Consider the following 15498-nt stretch of genomic DNA (forward strand, 5'->3'; position numbering starts at 1 on the left):
ATGGGAAATTAGGTTGCCGAACGTGCGACGAAAAAAAAGAGATCAGTCGCTTTGTGCTGGTATCTGTGTTTGACACAATTTCTATATCATTAAAAATGAAAAAAACTTTCACTGTGATCACATGTCAAATGATCAGCAAGTGCCATGATGCATGCAGGCATAGAATTGGCAACCCCTGTTCTGGAGGAATAAAAAAAGTATATTCATTTTTTTTCATTTGCAATTCACGATTAGAATTAAGGACTAACGGACTAAGAACTTTTTGAAGAACAACTTTTACAATGATACTCAATAATAAAGCATTTTCAAACTCTCTTTTAAATTTTTTAAAGAAGTTTATTTTATGGATTTTTAGAAAGGGATGTAAATATTTAAGGCATAATAGATTTGAAACATTATACGACATTGAATGTAACATTTTCTAAACTATAAATCTTGCCTGAACATTTATACCTAAAAGGTGTTAAACTTTCAAATAAAGAAACTTTTCTATAAAAGCTGTCAAAAAAAAAAAAAAAAAAAAAAAAAAAAAAAAAAAAAAAAACTTTCTTTTGGCCATTTATATGAATTACAATACAGACAAAATGGATTCAAGCATTTTAAACAATACAACTAAATAGTAATAAAATTCACTAACCTTCAGAATCTTGTGCAAAATCAATTATTTTTAAACTATTTGATGCATTGTTTCCACCAACTGCCACAGTAAGCTTCAAATCAGATGCAACTCTTGCAGTATATATAGAACCCTTTAAAATGATTTAAAAAAAAAAGAACAACAACTTAATGCAAAAAATTAATTCAGCAATAATTATATCTGAAAATATTTTCTTATATTAACATATTTGTTGACATATTTATATAAGTAAATTATTATTCAACATGAACATTACTTCATTATGGACTTATTCCAATGTTGTGATTGTACAAAATAATTTTCATAATTACCAGTAAATCTTTAAAGGATTATTATAAAAGAAATCATACTTAAAACTTAAATATTTTGATATAACACATGGCAAACAAACAATCAACATACCTTTGTCGTTATTGCTACAGATATGATAAAAAATGTACATTTTAAAATTAGAGTACAATTTAATTAAAAACATTATGGCATTATATTGCAAAATACTGCACATGACATGACAGTGGAAAAATTAGCATGTGCAAATGTCTATTTGAGGCTAATAGTCTATTTTCTTCACATTTTAAAATATAGCTTTTCTACCTAGAGTCTGTTGCTAAAATAGTAGCAAAATATTTTTTATAATTGTGACAGTACTAATGATAGAATTCGCCTGTCAAAATGCAGACACCAATTAAGTTCAAAGCCTCCCAATTTTATACTTTTTTCTTTTGTGTACCTCTTCTAAAAATAAAATTGTTCCTTAGAAAAAGGTTGCCACTCAAACAGGAGAATGAAATTCCTTGAATTTTCCAGGTTTGTCTCAAGAAAATTCCAAGCTATCCGTATAGGCTGTGCTGAGGGTAAATTAATTATGGTACCACTTGAAAATGCAAAAATTTGCCAATTACATATGACTTTCTTTATATTATCCCCAAAGCATTGCTTTTATAATTACAACAGGAGTTCTTTTCTCCACTGAGGATTGAGATTAGAATCTGCCCAATCGGGATTTTAATGTATCTTTTCTGTAGACATTTTGCAGCTAAATGAAGAAAGGCATCTATTTAATGATATTTTAAAATAAATTAAAGTATTTTATATTTATTTAGCAGCATACATAAGCAAAAAATATGTGCACTAAATTTCGTGATAGTATGTCATATTACTGCTAGAATTAGTTTCACAAGTATGCCAGAGAAAATTGTCTGAAATTTGAAAGTATTATTAACTAATAATAAATAAATTTAAAAGGAAGAAGACACATTAAATGATACGAATAACATTAACATAAAGCTAATTACTTTAGGATTAAAAACTGAATTACAAAAATCGACAGTATTTCAACGAATATAGGTATAATTAAATGGTTAGCATATATGACTAATTATTATTTTTTTTTAGTTTAATACAAAATGACAAATAAGGCATTTAAGAATGAAGAAAAGGTTTAAAAGATTTTGAGTTATAGGAAAATGGGAAGGGGGGATTTACTTATTTACTTTCATTCAACATGCACTGCACATGCGCATGCGAATCTCTGGATTCTGGATGCTACTGGAAACCAAAGATGCTGGAAACTGCTTAGCCTTTCTAAAAGACAATCTGATTGGCACTGCAAAAATTAGCTCTACGCCAGCTTTCGGAATGAAACTCACGGGATACATGATTTGCCAAGACAGCGATCGCTTCCAACGTTGGCGCGAAAATAGTTTTTTTTTTTTTTTTTTTTTGGGGGGGGGGATGGTGGATTGCACTATGAAATTCCCCAACTTTTCCAGATTCTGACTGAAATATTTTAATTCAATGACTTTTCCCAGTTTCTTCTTGACAACCCTGTTAGAAGTAAACACAGCTCCTACTAAGAAAACAACCTAAATTCAATTTATTAACTAAAGCTGTTTAGTAACAAAGTTAGCTATTGCTAATCAGGTTTAAATGAAACTAAAAAGAAACAAAGTTACGAATATAGGAAAATAATATTACATGTGACTTCCAGAAATGAAGTATAAAAGGCTAATTAGTTTATTAGTTTTTTTATAAAAAAATAAACAAAAACAGAAATTTGCTTCAAGGAAATGAAACATATTGAGGATAATTAACTCATGCAATAATATGAAAAGCTTCCTATATAACTGGATCAAATAATTCTATTTAATCCCATTACATATCTTTTTAAATTTTTGGGAGTCTAAATGCTTTTAAATACATGCAGACTTCTAACATACATATTAAGTTACTGAAAAAATATTTTTTGGGTTGTTAGAGCAAATTTATTTCATGTTTAATGAATAATAAGTTTTCTCCTATTCTTTTACTCCACATTCATCATTTACAACAACTGCTAATGTTTAGGCAAGTGACAAACACCACTGCAAAAGAACTCTGGCTATGACATATGTATGTGTGTTGAAAATGATTTTGTTTGCAGTATACTTTCTCCATGAGGAATTCTAGCAACTTCTTAAATAAATAGTCTACATGTGACAGATCTTGATAATAGCCAGATAAAATACAACTTAGATCAAGCAAACTTTGACTACTCATGCATCAATAAACATTTCTATAAAGCAGGTGAATTTTAATAATTGTTTAACAGCATCAGCAAAATTTCACCATCTACTTGCACTGACTTTATCCTCCATCATGTACATGTCAACCAAAATAGCTACATTCTATGCTCATTATTTAATTTACTCTGAAATAACATAAAAATAATAGTGAAATAAAATAGTGGTTTCTACAACTGGTATAAATAATTCTCCATTAAAAAAAGAAATTAATCTTCTTGATCCAAAACTGAGTAGCCAGCAATTTTCTAGTAAATTTTGCAAACAGCCGATAATGATGTGAATTCATTTAATATTAAAACAGTAATTTCACAATTATGACTAAACAATAACAAATTATTTTCACAACCTATTTATATAACCAATTTCAAGTTGACTGATCCTTTTTTTTTAATGCTGTTTATTCTACGAAATTGTAAATTAAGACGAAAATGAAAATCTCCTCTTTTTAAGTGCAAAATGGTCTGTCATAATTGAAGCATTATAAATATCGATTATCTAGAACAATTGTTGTTTGACTTCTCAATTAGTATCTAGAACAAATTCAAATCCCATCCACTATCAGACTTAACTGTTGAACTGAAGAGAATGGAAAAAAAATTTCATTTAACTGAAAAATAAACTTTTCAAGGAACATGCAGATTAATTTCAAATTAAGTTTATCGAAGTTCTGTTGCATATGATAGGAGTGATAACTCTGGAATGATAAAAGCAATCCAGAAATTTCATAAAAATATAAGAAACTTTTAAACTAATATAATAAATAAATTTCACTAACTGATTTGAAAACAAAAACAAAGAGTATTTTAGATTAAAAGTCTGAGGAACACAATATAAAACACAATTTAGTTTCTTAATTATTTACAGATATGAATAGCTTACCACTTTTAGTTTCTGAGATTTGATAAGGTTCATTTCATTTTCAATGTTCCATAGTTTAACTGTTTTGTCCATACTTCCTGTTACTAAAGTATTAGGGTACAATGGACTCATATCAAGACCTGTTAATATAAGTTCAATTAATAATTTTATTATAGCAGTAAAAAATCAAGTTTTGCTTGACACTCAAAAACTGCCAACTCAAAATAACAACACTGTAACTCAAAATTTAACAATATTGAAAAAAGAAATGTAATAAATAAATGCCTTCCAAAAAGTTTATGAATTTTGTGCTAACTGGAAAACTACCTTTTAATTACATTTAGCTTTCTGCCACTATACAAAATTATAACTCATTCATGTGAAAACAGCACATAATAAAAAAATCTTGCTGATTTTAATATGATATTGTTAAAGCATCTCAAGGTAAGATGCACATGATATATCAGAAGATGTAAATAAGCATTTGTTTCAAATGTAATCAACTGTCAGTGTTCCTAAGAATAACAGTTTAAATTTTTTTAATGTAGTTTTAGTTTTGAAAATACATTTATTGTTAAATTAAATTATTCAATATACTGCACAGGCAAAAATCAATCAGTCCAATTTCACTGATAAACGAAGACAAAAATGAGTAAAACAGGTGATACTGTTAAATTAAATTTCTGGATTCAATGTTATTATCACATTTAAACTTGTGCCAAATTAAAATTTATTGCCAAGTATTTAAAATGTTTAAAATATAATGATATTTTTGTCAGAGATGACTTGAAGAGAAAACGCACCAATTATTTTTAGTCATGGCTGATGTGTTTACAGATGTTGCTGGCATACACATAGGATATGTAACAGATAGATGGAATATGAAGACCAAAAGTAGCTGGATATTCACCACATAATTTTAATTTTTAAAGAATAATTTCTTAGAGCTTATATTCTTGATTTATACATCACTAGCCACTATAAGGCCAGCCTTCATCTGGCTTTTAAATGTACAGTAAAAATGCCTAAAGGGAACACCAAACATTAAATTTAAAATCTGCATAGAATTTCTCTGCAGAACAACTTTATCAGAAAAAAATTCAATAAAAATGTATCACATATTAAAAAAATTACAAAAAATAAGCAATTTCCCTTAATAAAAATATTAATTATCCTAAGAAATAAATTAACCAACTTCCTGTTGCAAAATCTTAAGAATTCAAATGGTATAAAGGAAGTTAAGAACTTTCTTTTCTAAAAAAAAAAAAGCAAAACTTTTTATACAATTAAAATTATATATAATTGAAACATAATATAGAAAATTACAATGAAATAAGCAATAAATCTCATATTTTTAAGAGAAAACAGTCAGCAGTCCAGTATCCAAAGCAATGAATGAAAAACTGTTGCCAAAACCACATTTCTAAAAGAAAGAAAGTATCATCAGAAAGCAATAACGAATCAAAATTGTCCTTTGTGAATGACATAATTCAAAATATACAAACCTCTTTGCCATTAGCTAATAAAGAGAGAGAGAGAGAGAGAGAGAAAAGGAAATTCTTTCTGTTGTGCCTTGCGAGACACATGAGCGTCAGAATAAGAAGATTGCGATGTGCATTCTAAAAAATCCAAAGAAGATAAGCAGCATGAAATCAGCAACATCCCTTAATATAAATATTAATTATCCTAATAAATAAATCAACTAACTTCCCGCTGCATTTAAAAAAAAAATCTTGCTAAACTTTTCAGTATCTTATTGTTATGAATTTAACAAACATAGTGATGGCTAATTGAATTTTTGGACTTTATTAACAAAAAAGTAAAGAGAACTTATGTATGTCTTATTGTTTACATGACAACTTTTAGAATGACAAAAATAATAGTGATGCCAGATGCATAAAACATAATAAAACAATAAAGCCACTGAAACTGCACATAATATCAATTAAATGCTCGATTCTCAACACTTATAAACAGTAAAATAACCAATAAATATTTTATCTCATATTTTCAACAGTCAGCAGTCCAGTATACAAAGCATTGAATGAAAAACTGTAGCCAAAACTTCATTTCTAAAATAATGAAACTATTCAAAATGATGTGATTTCATCAAAAAAGATTTAAAAAAAATCTGATTTGAATTTTGAAAAAATTGCTTCGAGGTGCACTGGCTCTTGTCTAGATGTACCTATGAACCAAATTTCGCAGCCCTGGGTCTATTAGCTTACGTGCAGCACAAATGAAAGACACACACAGAGACAGACTCTTTCTTTTATTATATGTAGAGATTATGGGTGTTACAAGCATCACAAAATTTTACAACTTAATACATTTTGAGATAGTAGATGATACAGCAAAGCATTGAGACATGCACTAGCAGGCAAGAGAGACTTAAAAAAGTGACAATGCATTTCAGCAAAGGGATATTTATAAGAGCTGAAATCCTTTGTTTAAGTTTTGAACAATGACTGGACAAGAGCTAACAACACTGCAGAACACATACTTTGGAGTTTTCAAGTGATGCGGTTGTTGCTACTGCTGATGAGTGATCTAGATTAAGATGGATAAGTGAATATGGTCTTTTCAGTGCACACTGCATAATTCTAGCATGTATTGTGGCATAAATTTTATTTCAGTGCAGTGCTATGTTAGTCGGACTGCTTGCAAAATTTGTGATATATATGGACAAAATGCTGTTTCTGAAGACACAGCTCAGAGGTGGCTGGAGAAGATTAAATATGGAAATTTCAACCTTGAAGATGATGGCAGCTCTGGACAATCATCCTTTGCAAACAAGGATCTATTAAAAGAAAACATCCTTGAAAATCCACTTTATACAGTTCAGGAAATATCAGACAGACTGATTATTCCAAAAAGTACATCTCATCATTTGAAGATGACTGTATGCAACAATGTAATGGGTATCCCATACTTCAGCAGAGCAAAATATGCTTGCTCAAATTTCAGTAACTCTTTACTGAAATGAAATAAAGAAACTCCTTTTCTTGAGACTACTCATTACTAGAGATCAGAAGCAGATACTATACCATAATGCTACAAGAGAAAGTTCACAGGTAAGCCTCCTTTAGTAACATCATAAAAGAGGCTGTATTCCAAAAAAGCAATGTTTTGTGTATGGTGGAAGTACAAAGGAATTGTACACTATGAATTTTTGCCATCGAATAAGACACAAATTCAGAAAAATATTGTTCCCAAATGCCATTAAATGTTCATCTTAGAACACGTAATGATAAAAAATATTACTTTACACTAAAAAATAAAAACCAAACAGATAAAAGTAAAACTTTAAAGGAAGGAAAAATTTATCTACATACAAAAATATTTATTAACTATCTAACTGACCACTGAAACATGATTTCAAGTGATACTATGATTTTTCACTTTGATGCATAATTCAGTGGAAATTAATATTAGTACTTTTGTGAACACATAAACATACACTTCAGTTATAATCTATCAATATTATCTCCAGCAATTTATTAAACTCTTGCAAAGCAATTTTAGTATTGCTGGAAATTACCAGTGACAGCTTCATTGTGTGCTTTAACGCAGAGTTCAGTGTCAGGCTTTCTCATATCCATTCTGTACACACAGCCTTTATCTGTTGAACACTAGAATAAAGAAAAGAATGTCACAATTTTCTTACTATAACACTGAAAAAAAAATTATGCAAAACTATAAAATATTTTTCCAATGATTTTAATTTTTGAGGTTGAAAGAGTTTGCTAATTTTCAGTTGAATTAGAAATTTTATAAGAAAATAATATTAACTTACGAAGAATTTAAATGAATCAAATAAATTCCAGGCAACTTTCTCAACTTCACCATCAACTTCCCATGATTTAAACTCAGTATCTGGGGATCGGCAGTCATATATTTTTATAAGCCTAGTTAAATAAAATAAACATTTAAAAAATATAATAATAAACAACTAAAAATTAAACCAAAATTAAATTATGAAAGGTAGACTGCTTCTAAAATGAAAATACACAAAACAAAAAAATAAACATTTCAAAACAAAAATAATAATTTTTTTTTACAAAATATAAAATATATATATTATATTTAAAAAAAACTTTTCAACAGAGCCATGCTTCTGAATTACACCCATGAGTCTAAAAACTGAATACATGAAAAATTGCAGAAAATGGAAAAAAAAAAAAAAAAAAAAAAAAGTTAAAATTAAGGACATTAAAGTGTTTTAAAAGTGCAACAAAGTAATTTAAAAAAGTTTAATTTAATAGTTGCAAGATATAGGCTGTTCTGGTGTGACACCAAAAATTTAAAATGAAAAAGAACAGGAAACTAGGGGGAAAGAAACATCAGTTAAATGAAAAGTAATTAGTAAGCAATTTACAAAATTAATAAATTATTTATTAATTTTGCAAATATAATATATACACATACATTTGCCCTTATATGTATACCCATATATAACAGTAGCCATTTACCTCCTCTTGATAACATTGAATCATATTTAGATTGCATTCCTCTTCCTATATATTTTGTGTTTGACATATCTGTACAGGGTGTCCGAATTAAACGTACCTATTTTGAACAGTCGATTATAAACAAAGTTTTAGCGCTAAGAGGGCAATATTGGCCACATGTGGGAGCTGAATTCGTAGATTTTGGAGAGAATATTTTTTTTTGCGTCTGATACATCTGCGCTTTTGCTGAGCCGACAAACAGAAAAATTCCATCACCACAAAAGAAGGCACAAATTGTTCTCTGGTATGCAAAACACAAATCTGTAGTAAAAGTGGCAAAGAAAGTTTCGAACAATCTATATATATATATATAAAAAAAAAAATATCCACCCCAGGCTAAGAGCATAAAAAAAGTGGCACAAAACATTTCTCGAAACAGGAAGTGTACGGAAAAGAATCGGAGGTGATCAGTGTTCACATTCTGATTCACGTGTGGAAGATATTTGACAAGCTTTCGATCGGAGCCCTCGTCAGTTGATCAGGCAGGCTGCTTCTGAATTAGCTGTATCAAGATCCGAAAACTGAGGATGCATACGTATATAGGTACATTTGATTTGAACATCCTGTAGTTTTCAGGAAATCTTCTAGTTTGATGACAACTGGTTAGTAATTTTTTTACATGCCATATATTCCAGCATATAACACGCACTTTCAATACAAAAAATAAGATTGAAATATACGGTGCATACCATACGCCGGGTATAAAAATGATTGATTTAAAAATAAGAAATGAGCATAAAAAAATTAGCATTCTATATGTACTTAAATACTGTTTATTTAAAAGAAATGAAATACCTTAAAAACTTAAAACTTTTCATTATTTGATAACACGACAGGTTCCGTTATATCTTTCGGCACATCATCGAATTCTAGTTCATCTTCACCATCATTGTTATTCTGATCCACAAATAAATACTTATAGTCATCCATTCCATCTTTCACCAACACCAAATATCCTTGCTGCAGCACGATTTCCCTGTTCTTTAGCAAAATGAATGGCTTTGCGCATTCGTTTAGTTTCATGGGAGCCAAATTTACTAGATCAACTGTATTTCAACTAAAGCATATTTGATTTACTAAAGTTTTTGATTTTTGCTTCAATAATCATGGCTTTAAATGACTACAGAAAGAGAAAACATCTAACTCCTAATTCCATGAATTCATTCAGGTTGGAAAGGCATTCTTATTTCAAATTATATCCCCTTTTCATGAAACCTTACAACAGCATTGCTTTGGACAGCTGCATTGAACACAATTCACTCTCAACACATATTTTCCCCTTATCGCTTGTCAATTTGATATACCGTTGTTCCAACAGCTAGGACAAGACTTTGAATAAGTGATCTCAAAAAAGCACTGCACACATATCTTTCAGATTTCATCGTGAAAAATATACCTAAAAATAAAAAAAAATGTACCTTGAAATTCTAGATGCACATTATACACCGGTGTGCATTATATGCCAGAAAATATGGTATTTGTCGGAAACTTTGGATTTTATTGGTACTGAATTTCACTTCTTTCATGGCTTTGTGTATTTGATTCTAAATTTCTTACTTTCTGTTTATAGATATATTGACATAAACACAAAGTTGCTTCTAAATTAAGAATATAAATTAGAATTCAGAATATCAAAATTGGAGAATATTAAAATTATCCTCATTTGAAACTAATGTTTTCATCCAAAAATATATTCCCCCCCCCAGATAAAAGTCTCATCTTCACCATATTTCAGAGGAGGGTTAAGAATTCACTACGTAATTACTTTTTTATAAGACTTTCTGATAATTTCATCTTATCATGAAGTTAAATGAAAAGCAAATTATATTTGAAAAAATATGTTTTCTTTGGCAAAAAGATGCCCTAATAATCATTTAAAGAACTCCACATATAAAATAGATGCAACTCATGACTTCCAATCAAATAAAAAGTCAAGCAATACTATTTCCCTTTGAAAATATGTTGACAAAGCTCAGCATGTTACACATTATACGATGTAGATGATTTCTTGCAAAGCTGCAGCACAAAAGAACTATTTCATGAAATTGTAATGAACAAATTTAAAATAAAATAGATCTTAAATTTAAAAACATTATTACAAAATATTTATTATTTAAGTACTATTTAGTCAAGAGAACAGTAGAAATAATTATAGAATGAAATTATGATGGTGTTTTCTGTTTATAATAATCTACAGACTTTCAATACTTCTTATGTAAAGAAAAATATAAATAAAAAAAAAGACACATAACAGATACTACAATGATTATATATTCTACATTATATTTGTTATATTAACTGCGAAACAAAAGTTTGTAAATGTATACAACCTGTTGAACTTAAACAATATTATCTTTTATGAAATTAAATAGGTTGTGTATCTTTAATATTTTCTTTGTAGTGAGAAAAAGCAGTGAAATGAAACAAAACAGAAAGCTGATTTTCACTAACAAACATACAAGGAATTTTATTATTATTTACAAACAACTCATGAATTTTGAGAATGCAATTTATTTTGCTCCAAGTGGATAGCAAAATACACCTTTCTATTACATAATTTCTTTTCTGTTTTAAAACACAACAAAGCTGAGTATGTGAACTAGTTAAACATATTTTAAAATTTAAAACTGTCAAAGATCAACTAATATTTTCTTACCCATTTGTACAGCCAGACAGGAGAAAAGGACTTTCAAATGGATGCCACTGTATGGATTGTACCTAGGTTAAAGAAAATTGGAAGGAAAATAATGATTAACATTAAAATTTATTGTAAATGCTTTAATTACTGTTACATGGGAGGAACTATTAACAACAGAATTAAAAACTGAGAATAACATTTAATTGACAATTGTCTTCATAATAAATTTATCAGCAAACTCAGGTGAAAAATTCAAATGTAGTAATAATAACAATAATAAAACACTAAAATCCAATTATTTACTGTACAATAATTTTATTCTGTACATTATTATTATTTGTTTTATGATTCCATGATAAGAACTTTTTTTTTTTTTTTTTAAATTTTAAAATAAAAATTACTTTAAGCTCAAGATTCATATTAGTTTGGAGAAGAGTATTTGATAACAGCAATGCACTAGAGCTATCTGGTTCTCAACAGGGATGCCTTCATAAAGACCATCTAAGGAACACTGGCCTATATTTAAATTATGTATGATGAAAGATATGAAAAACTCATGCAGCCATATCTTTCAGTTGCTACGAATAATACAAAGGATAAATTATAAATGTTTTGCTACTTAAACCACTTGCTTATTTCCCATCAAGCCAATATATACTTTCACATTAATTCAAACTAGTACTCAATGGCAATAGCATTTCCTTTGGTTGAGAAAAAACAATCAACGAGGAAAGCAATTTAAATGCGCTTCATCTGGCAATGCAACTTAATGTTTTCCTTGCCTTTTGATAAGTACTGCGGTGAGTGATTTTGACTTTAAACACAGACAAATTTGTCTTAATTCAGCTTTACTTATTTCACAAATTTATTTTTTTGATGAAATAGCTCTATAGTTTAAAGGCCTCAGTGAGATAAGCCGAGAAGCTATGAATGATACAGTAATTAATGAGGACAATGATTCAGCATGTGAAACAGAAATAAAAAATGCAATATTTTTCTTGTAAAATGTTTTGCAATTTATTACACTTTTGGTAAAAAGCACTATGATTTTCAAGATTTTACTTTATAATGAATATCACTAATAAATGGAAAAATAACAAAAGATGTGCTCAATTATGAGAAAGGATGACAGTTTCAGGATGTGGCAAATATTAGCCAAGATAATTAAAATAAATATAATTAATAATAACTTATGAGGGCCAAGCATTACAACTGCTAATATTTGGATAAATCTTTATCCAAAGTGTCTTCTAAATATTATCCAAACTTTTTTAAATCAATATAATTTTGAATTATTATTTAAACAAATACGTAATAAAATATTTCAGTCAATTTCCTGATTAAACTCCTTAAAAGACCTATGCATCTGTATCTTGGCAACATGTAATCTCTTTAATTTGAATGAATAAATTTTTATATGATAAATGAAGAATCAATCTTTAGCAATTTTTTTTCAGAAAACTGATTTTAATCAGCAATACTTTATTAACAAGTTTACATCTTCATACATCCATGAAGTTGAATTTTGGAAATGATAGCAATCAAAATCAAATTTGTGAATAAGGTGCAGATGTCATTTTCCTTGCATCTAAAGATGATTAACAATGATGCGACTAACAGCTTTACTATAATCAATAACTGAAATTAAGCACAACCTTCTCATCAGCCCCAAGTCAGAAATATATATATATATATATATATATATATATATATTACATACACAATAACTTGGAGATGGTTTATTATAGACAGATGCATAAAACAGAAGAAACTTGCAGACATGGGCAAATTCAAGTGTTTCCTTTTTATTCATGGTTGACACACGTTTTCATTAACGCAAGAATAAAATGGACATTATAAGATTTGTTCTTAAAGAATTTTTACAGTGGTACTAATAAACTTGTGAAAAATAACTTTTAAGACAGCAACAGCAATTTTGCAGCTGCAAAGCAGAGAGCCAAATGTGACACATTCAGAAGAAAATATGGAAGAGAAGAGTAAATTTTGCGTTTCAACTGAAAGTTGAGTACGGTGATTGGATAAAAGATATTTCAATACAGCACTGTATAAGTTCATATGATACACATTAACTCTGAAATGCAGTTCAAATTAATATATTAGAAAAAGTTACTATTTTTAGGACAAAAAAAAAGGAAGTGCCCAAATTACAATGAAGGATAAAAGAGATTTTTGCATATTAAAATCAGAAGCTCACTTGACATATTTTTACCTTAAACACACACACACACATATATATATGTATATATATATACACATGTAAAATATAAAAAATATGATGGCTTTGCTCTAAGTGAACAGGCAACCTGTAATTAACTTTCCGCAATTTCAGGATCTCCCCCCCCCCAGACCAGTGCTTTCGAGAACATTTTAGCATGTTATGTAATCTCTGCTATAAATGGAGAGTTCACGCCATTTTTCGTCACATTGCTTTTCTCCACCTGCCACTGTCAAATCCTTTTGCTGATGCTCTTCCTGTCTGCCTTCTTTGTGAGAATAGTTAAGACGTCAAAAGCTTAAATTTAACCTTATCTTAATTTAAATCATTATTGGATATGTTGTTTTTAGAGAATCTGAAAGAATAATGATCTGCTATTTTAAGTGAATAAAGCTATGGAGTTTTAAAATTAAAATTTTTCTGTGTCTTCAATTCAGCTGCCTTCCCACTCCGCAACGACCGCACCCGAACTCTGATGTGACCAGATTGCTAAGCTTCATCATTTCCAATGCCAATCTACTGCAAATATTATATATATAAAAGTGGTGTTTAAATTAAAAAGTATGAAATGACACTATGCATATGACTGAAGTCTTTTTTCACAGTAGTCACCACAAGCACGAGCCCAAGTATTCCACAGTTTCATAAGCTGAAGGATTCCCTGTGTCTGTGACAGAAGCTGTGCCCTTCAGTTTGTTGTCTGAGTTTGAAGCACTTCCCTTTCAGATCTGTTTTTAGTGGACCAAACACATGGAAACCACAAAGTGTCATGTATGGGCATATGGTCAAGCTGTTCCCACTTGAACTTGGCCATTACACTTTGTGTGACCTTGGAGATGTGTGGATGTGCTTTATCATGGTATGAAATCAATCCCACCATCAGCAGCACAGACTGTTTGCTCTTGATGGACTTGCATATGTTACACAGCGTCTCACAGTACATATCATCATAAGTAATCACAATAATATCACAGTACATATCATTTTTTTGTGAAGGAATTTAATGAGTATCAGACCTCAGACGTCAAAAACGATGGTGAGCATCACCTTGCCTGATGAAGGCACAGCTGCTGAGGGAACAGGTGTTGCAATACTAGCTGCACTTGCTTTTGCAGTTTGCTGAGCTTCTTCGGAAACCACAGTGCACATGAAATGTTGATAATTTCTCATCAGGTTGTTGACATGTTTGTCCGTGATTACCATGCTTGCCTGGCCTGGTCTTGAGTCATCACTCAAACGTTCATAATCCCTTCTACAGCCAGATATCTGATAACATGTGAATGCCATGATCGGTTTATTTCTTAAGATGTTTTGTACCTTTTCATTTAAAGACCCCTTTTCTCTCTCTAAGATAAAGGGAAGGTCTTCCTGGACATTTACTAACTCCACTAAGACTAGCAATTTTAGAGGTGATTTTACCTATGAAGAGGGGGGGAACCATACATATGTAAGACGGTGTTATGTGTTTTCACTGAAGAAAAATGACAACAGCAAAAGAATTAGAAAAGAGACTCAATATTTTTGACTGGATTGTGCCTTGCACCATGTTTTAAAATGTATCTGCGGTCTTAAAAAAAAAAAAAAAAAAAAAAAAAAAAAGATAAACAAATGTAATTGTAGTAACTGCAATCAAACATAATTGTAAAGTATTCGGTCTACTGGAAAGTTCTATCTGTTTCTATGACAACAATTTTCAACATGTAAGCACATGTTTGTTTAGCGCATATTCGGCCCTCTATTTTTATCGCTTAATGTATACATACTGATATAGCAAATTAACTAAAACAAAGTTGATTCACGTTAATCTCAAGTGTGAAGTGATAGTGTTTTGATAGGACATGCAAATGATGGTTCAAAAAATTTAAAACAGGCGATTTCAAGCTTTTTGATAAGCCACGTTCTGGGAGACCATCTTTGATCGACGGCGATGTTGTTAAGACCATGTTGGAACAAGATCCTTTTCTGACAACATCGGAGATCACAGAAAGGCTTAATTCAGCTCAGCAAACCATTCCAGACCATATTCAGAAGATAGGATTGGTGTGGAAATATTC

General features: G+C 29.7%; 1 protein-coding gene across 1 annotated transcript in view; it reads right to left on the reverse strand.

The window, feature by feature from the left end:
- nclb (PWP1 homolog no child left behind) overlaps positions 1-15498 on the reverse strand; it is a 55376-nt gene that overhangs the window by 1000 nt on the left and 38878 nt on the right. The window contains exons 10-14 of the mRNA XM_035368068.2: positions 11227-11288; positions 7856-7967; positions 7601-7691; positions 4081-4199; positions 638-749 (exon numbers count right to left, since the gene is read on the reverse strand). Coding sequence (XP_035223959.1) covers positions 638-749; positions 4081-4199; positions 7601-7691; positions 7856-7967; positions 11227-11288 — 496 coding nt within the window. The remainder of the gene's footprint in view (positions 1-637; positions 750-4080; positions 4200-7600; positions 7692-7855; positions 7968-11226; positions 11289-15498) is intronic.

Source organism: Stegodyphus dumicola, chromosome 3, assembly GCF_044657685.1.
Source record: "Stegodyphus dumicola isolate Sdum_Otavi_A_Nest chromosome 3, ASM4465768v1".
NCBI lineage: Eukaryota > Metazoa > Arthropoda > Arachnida > Araneae > Eresidae > Stegodyphus > Stegodyphus dumicola.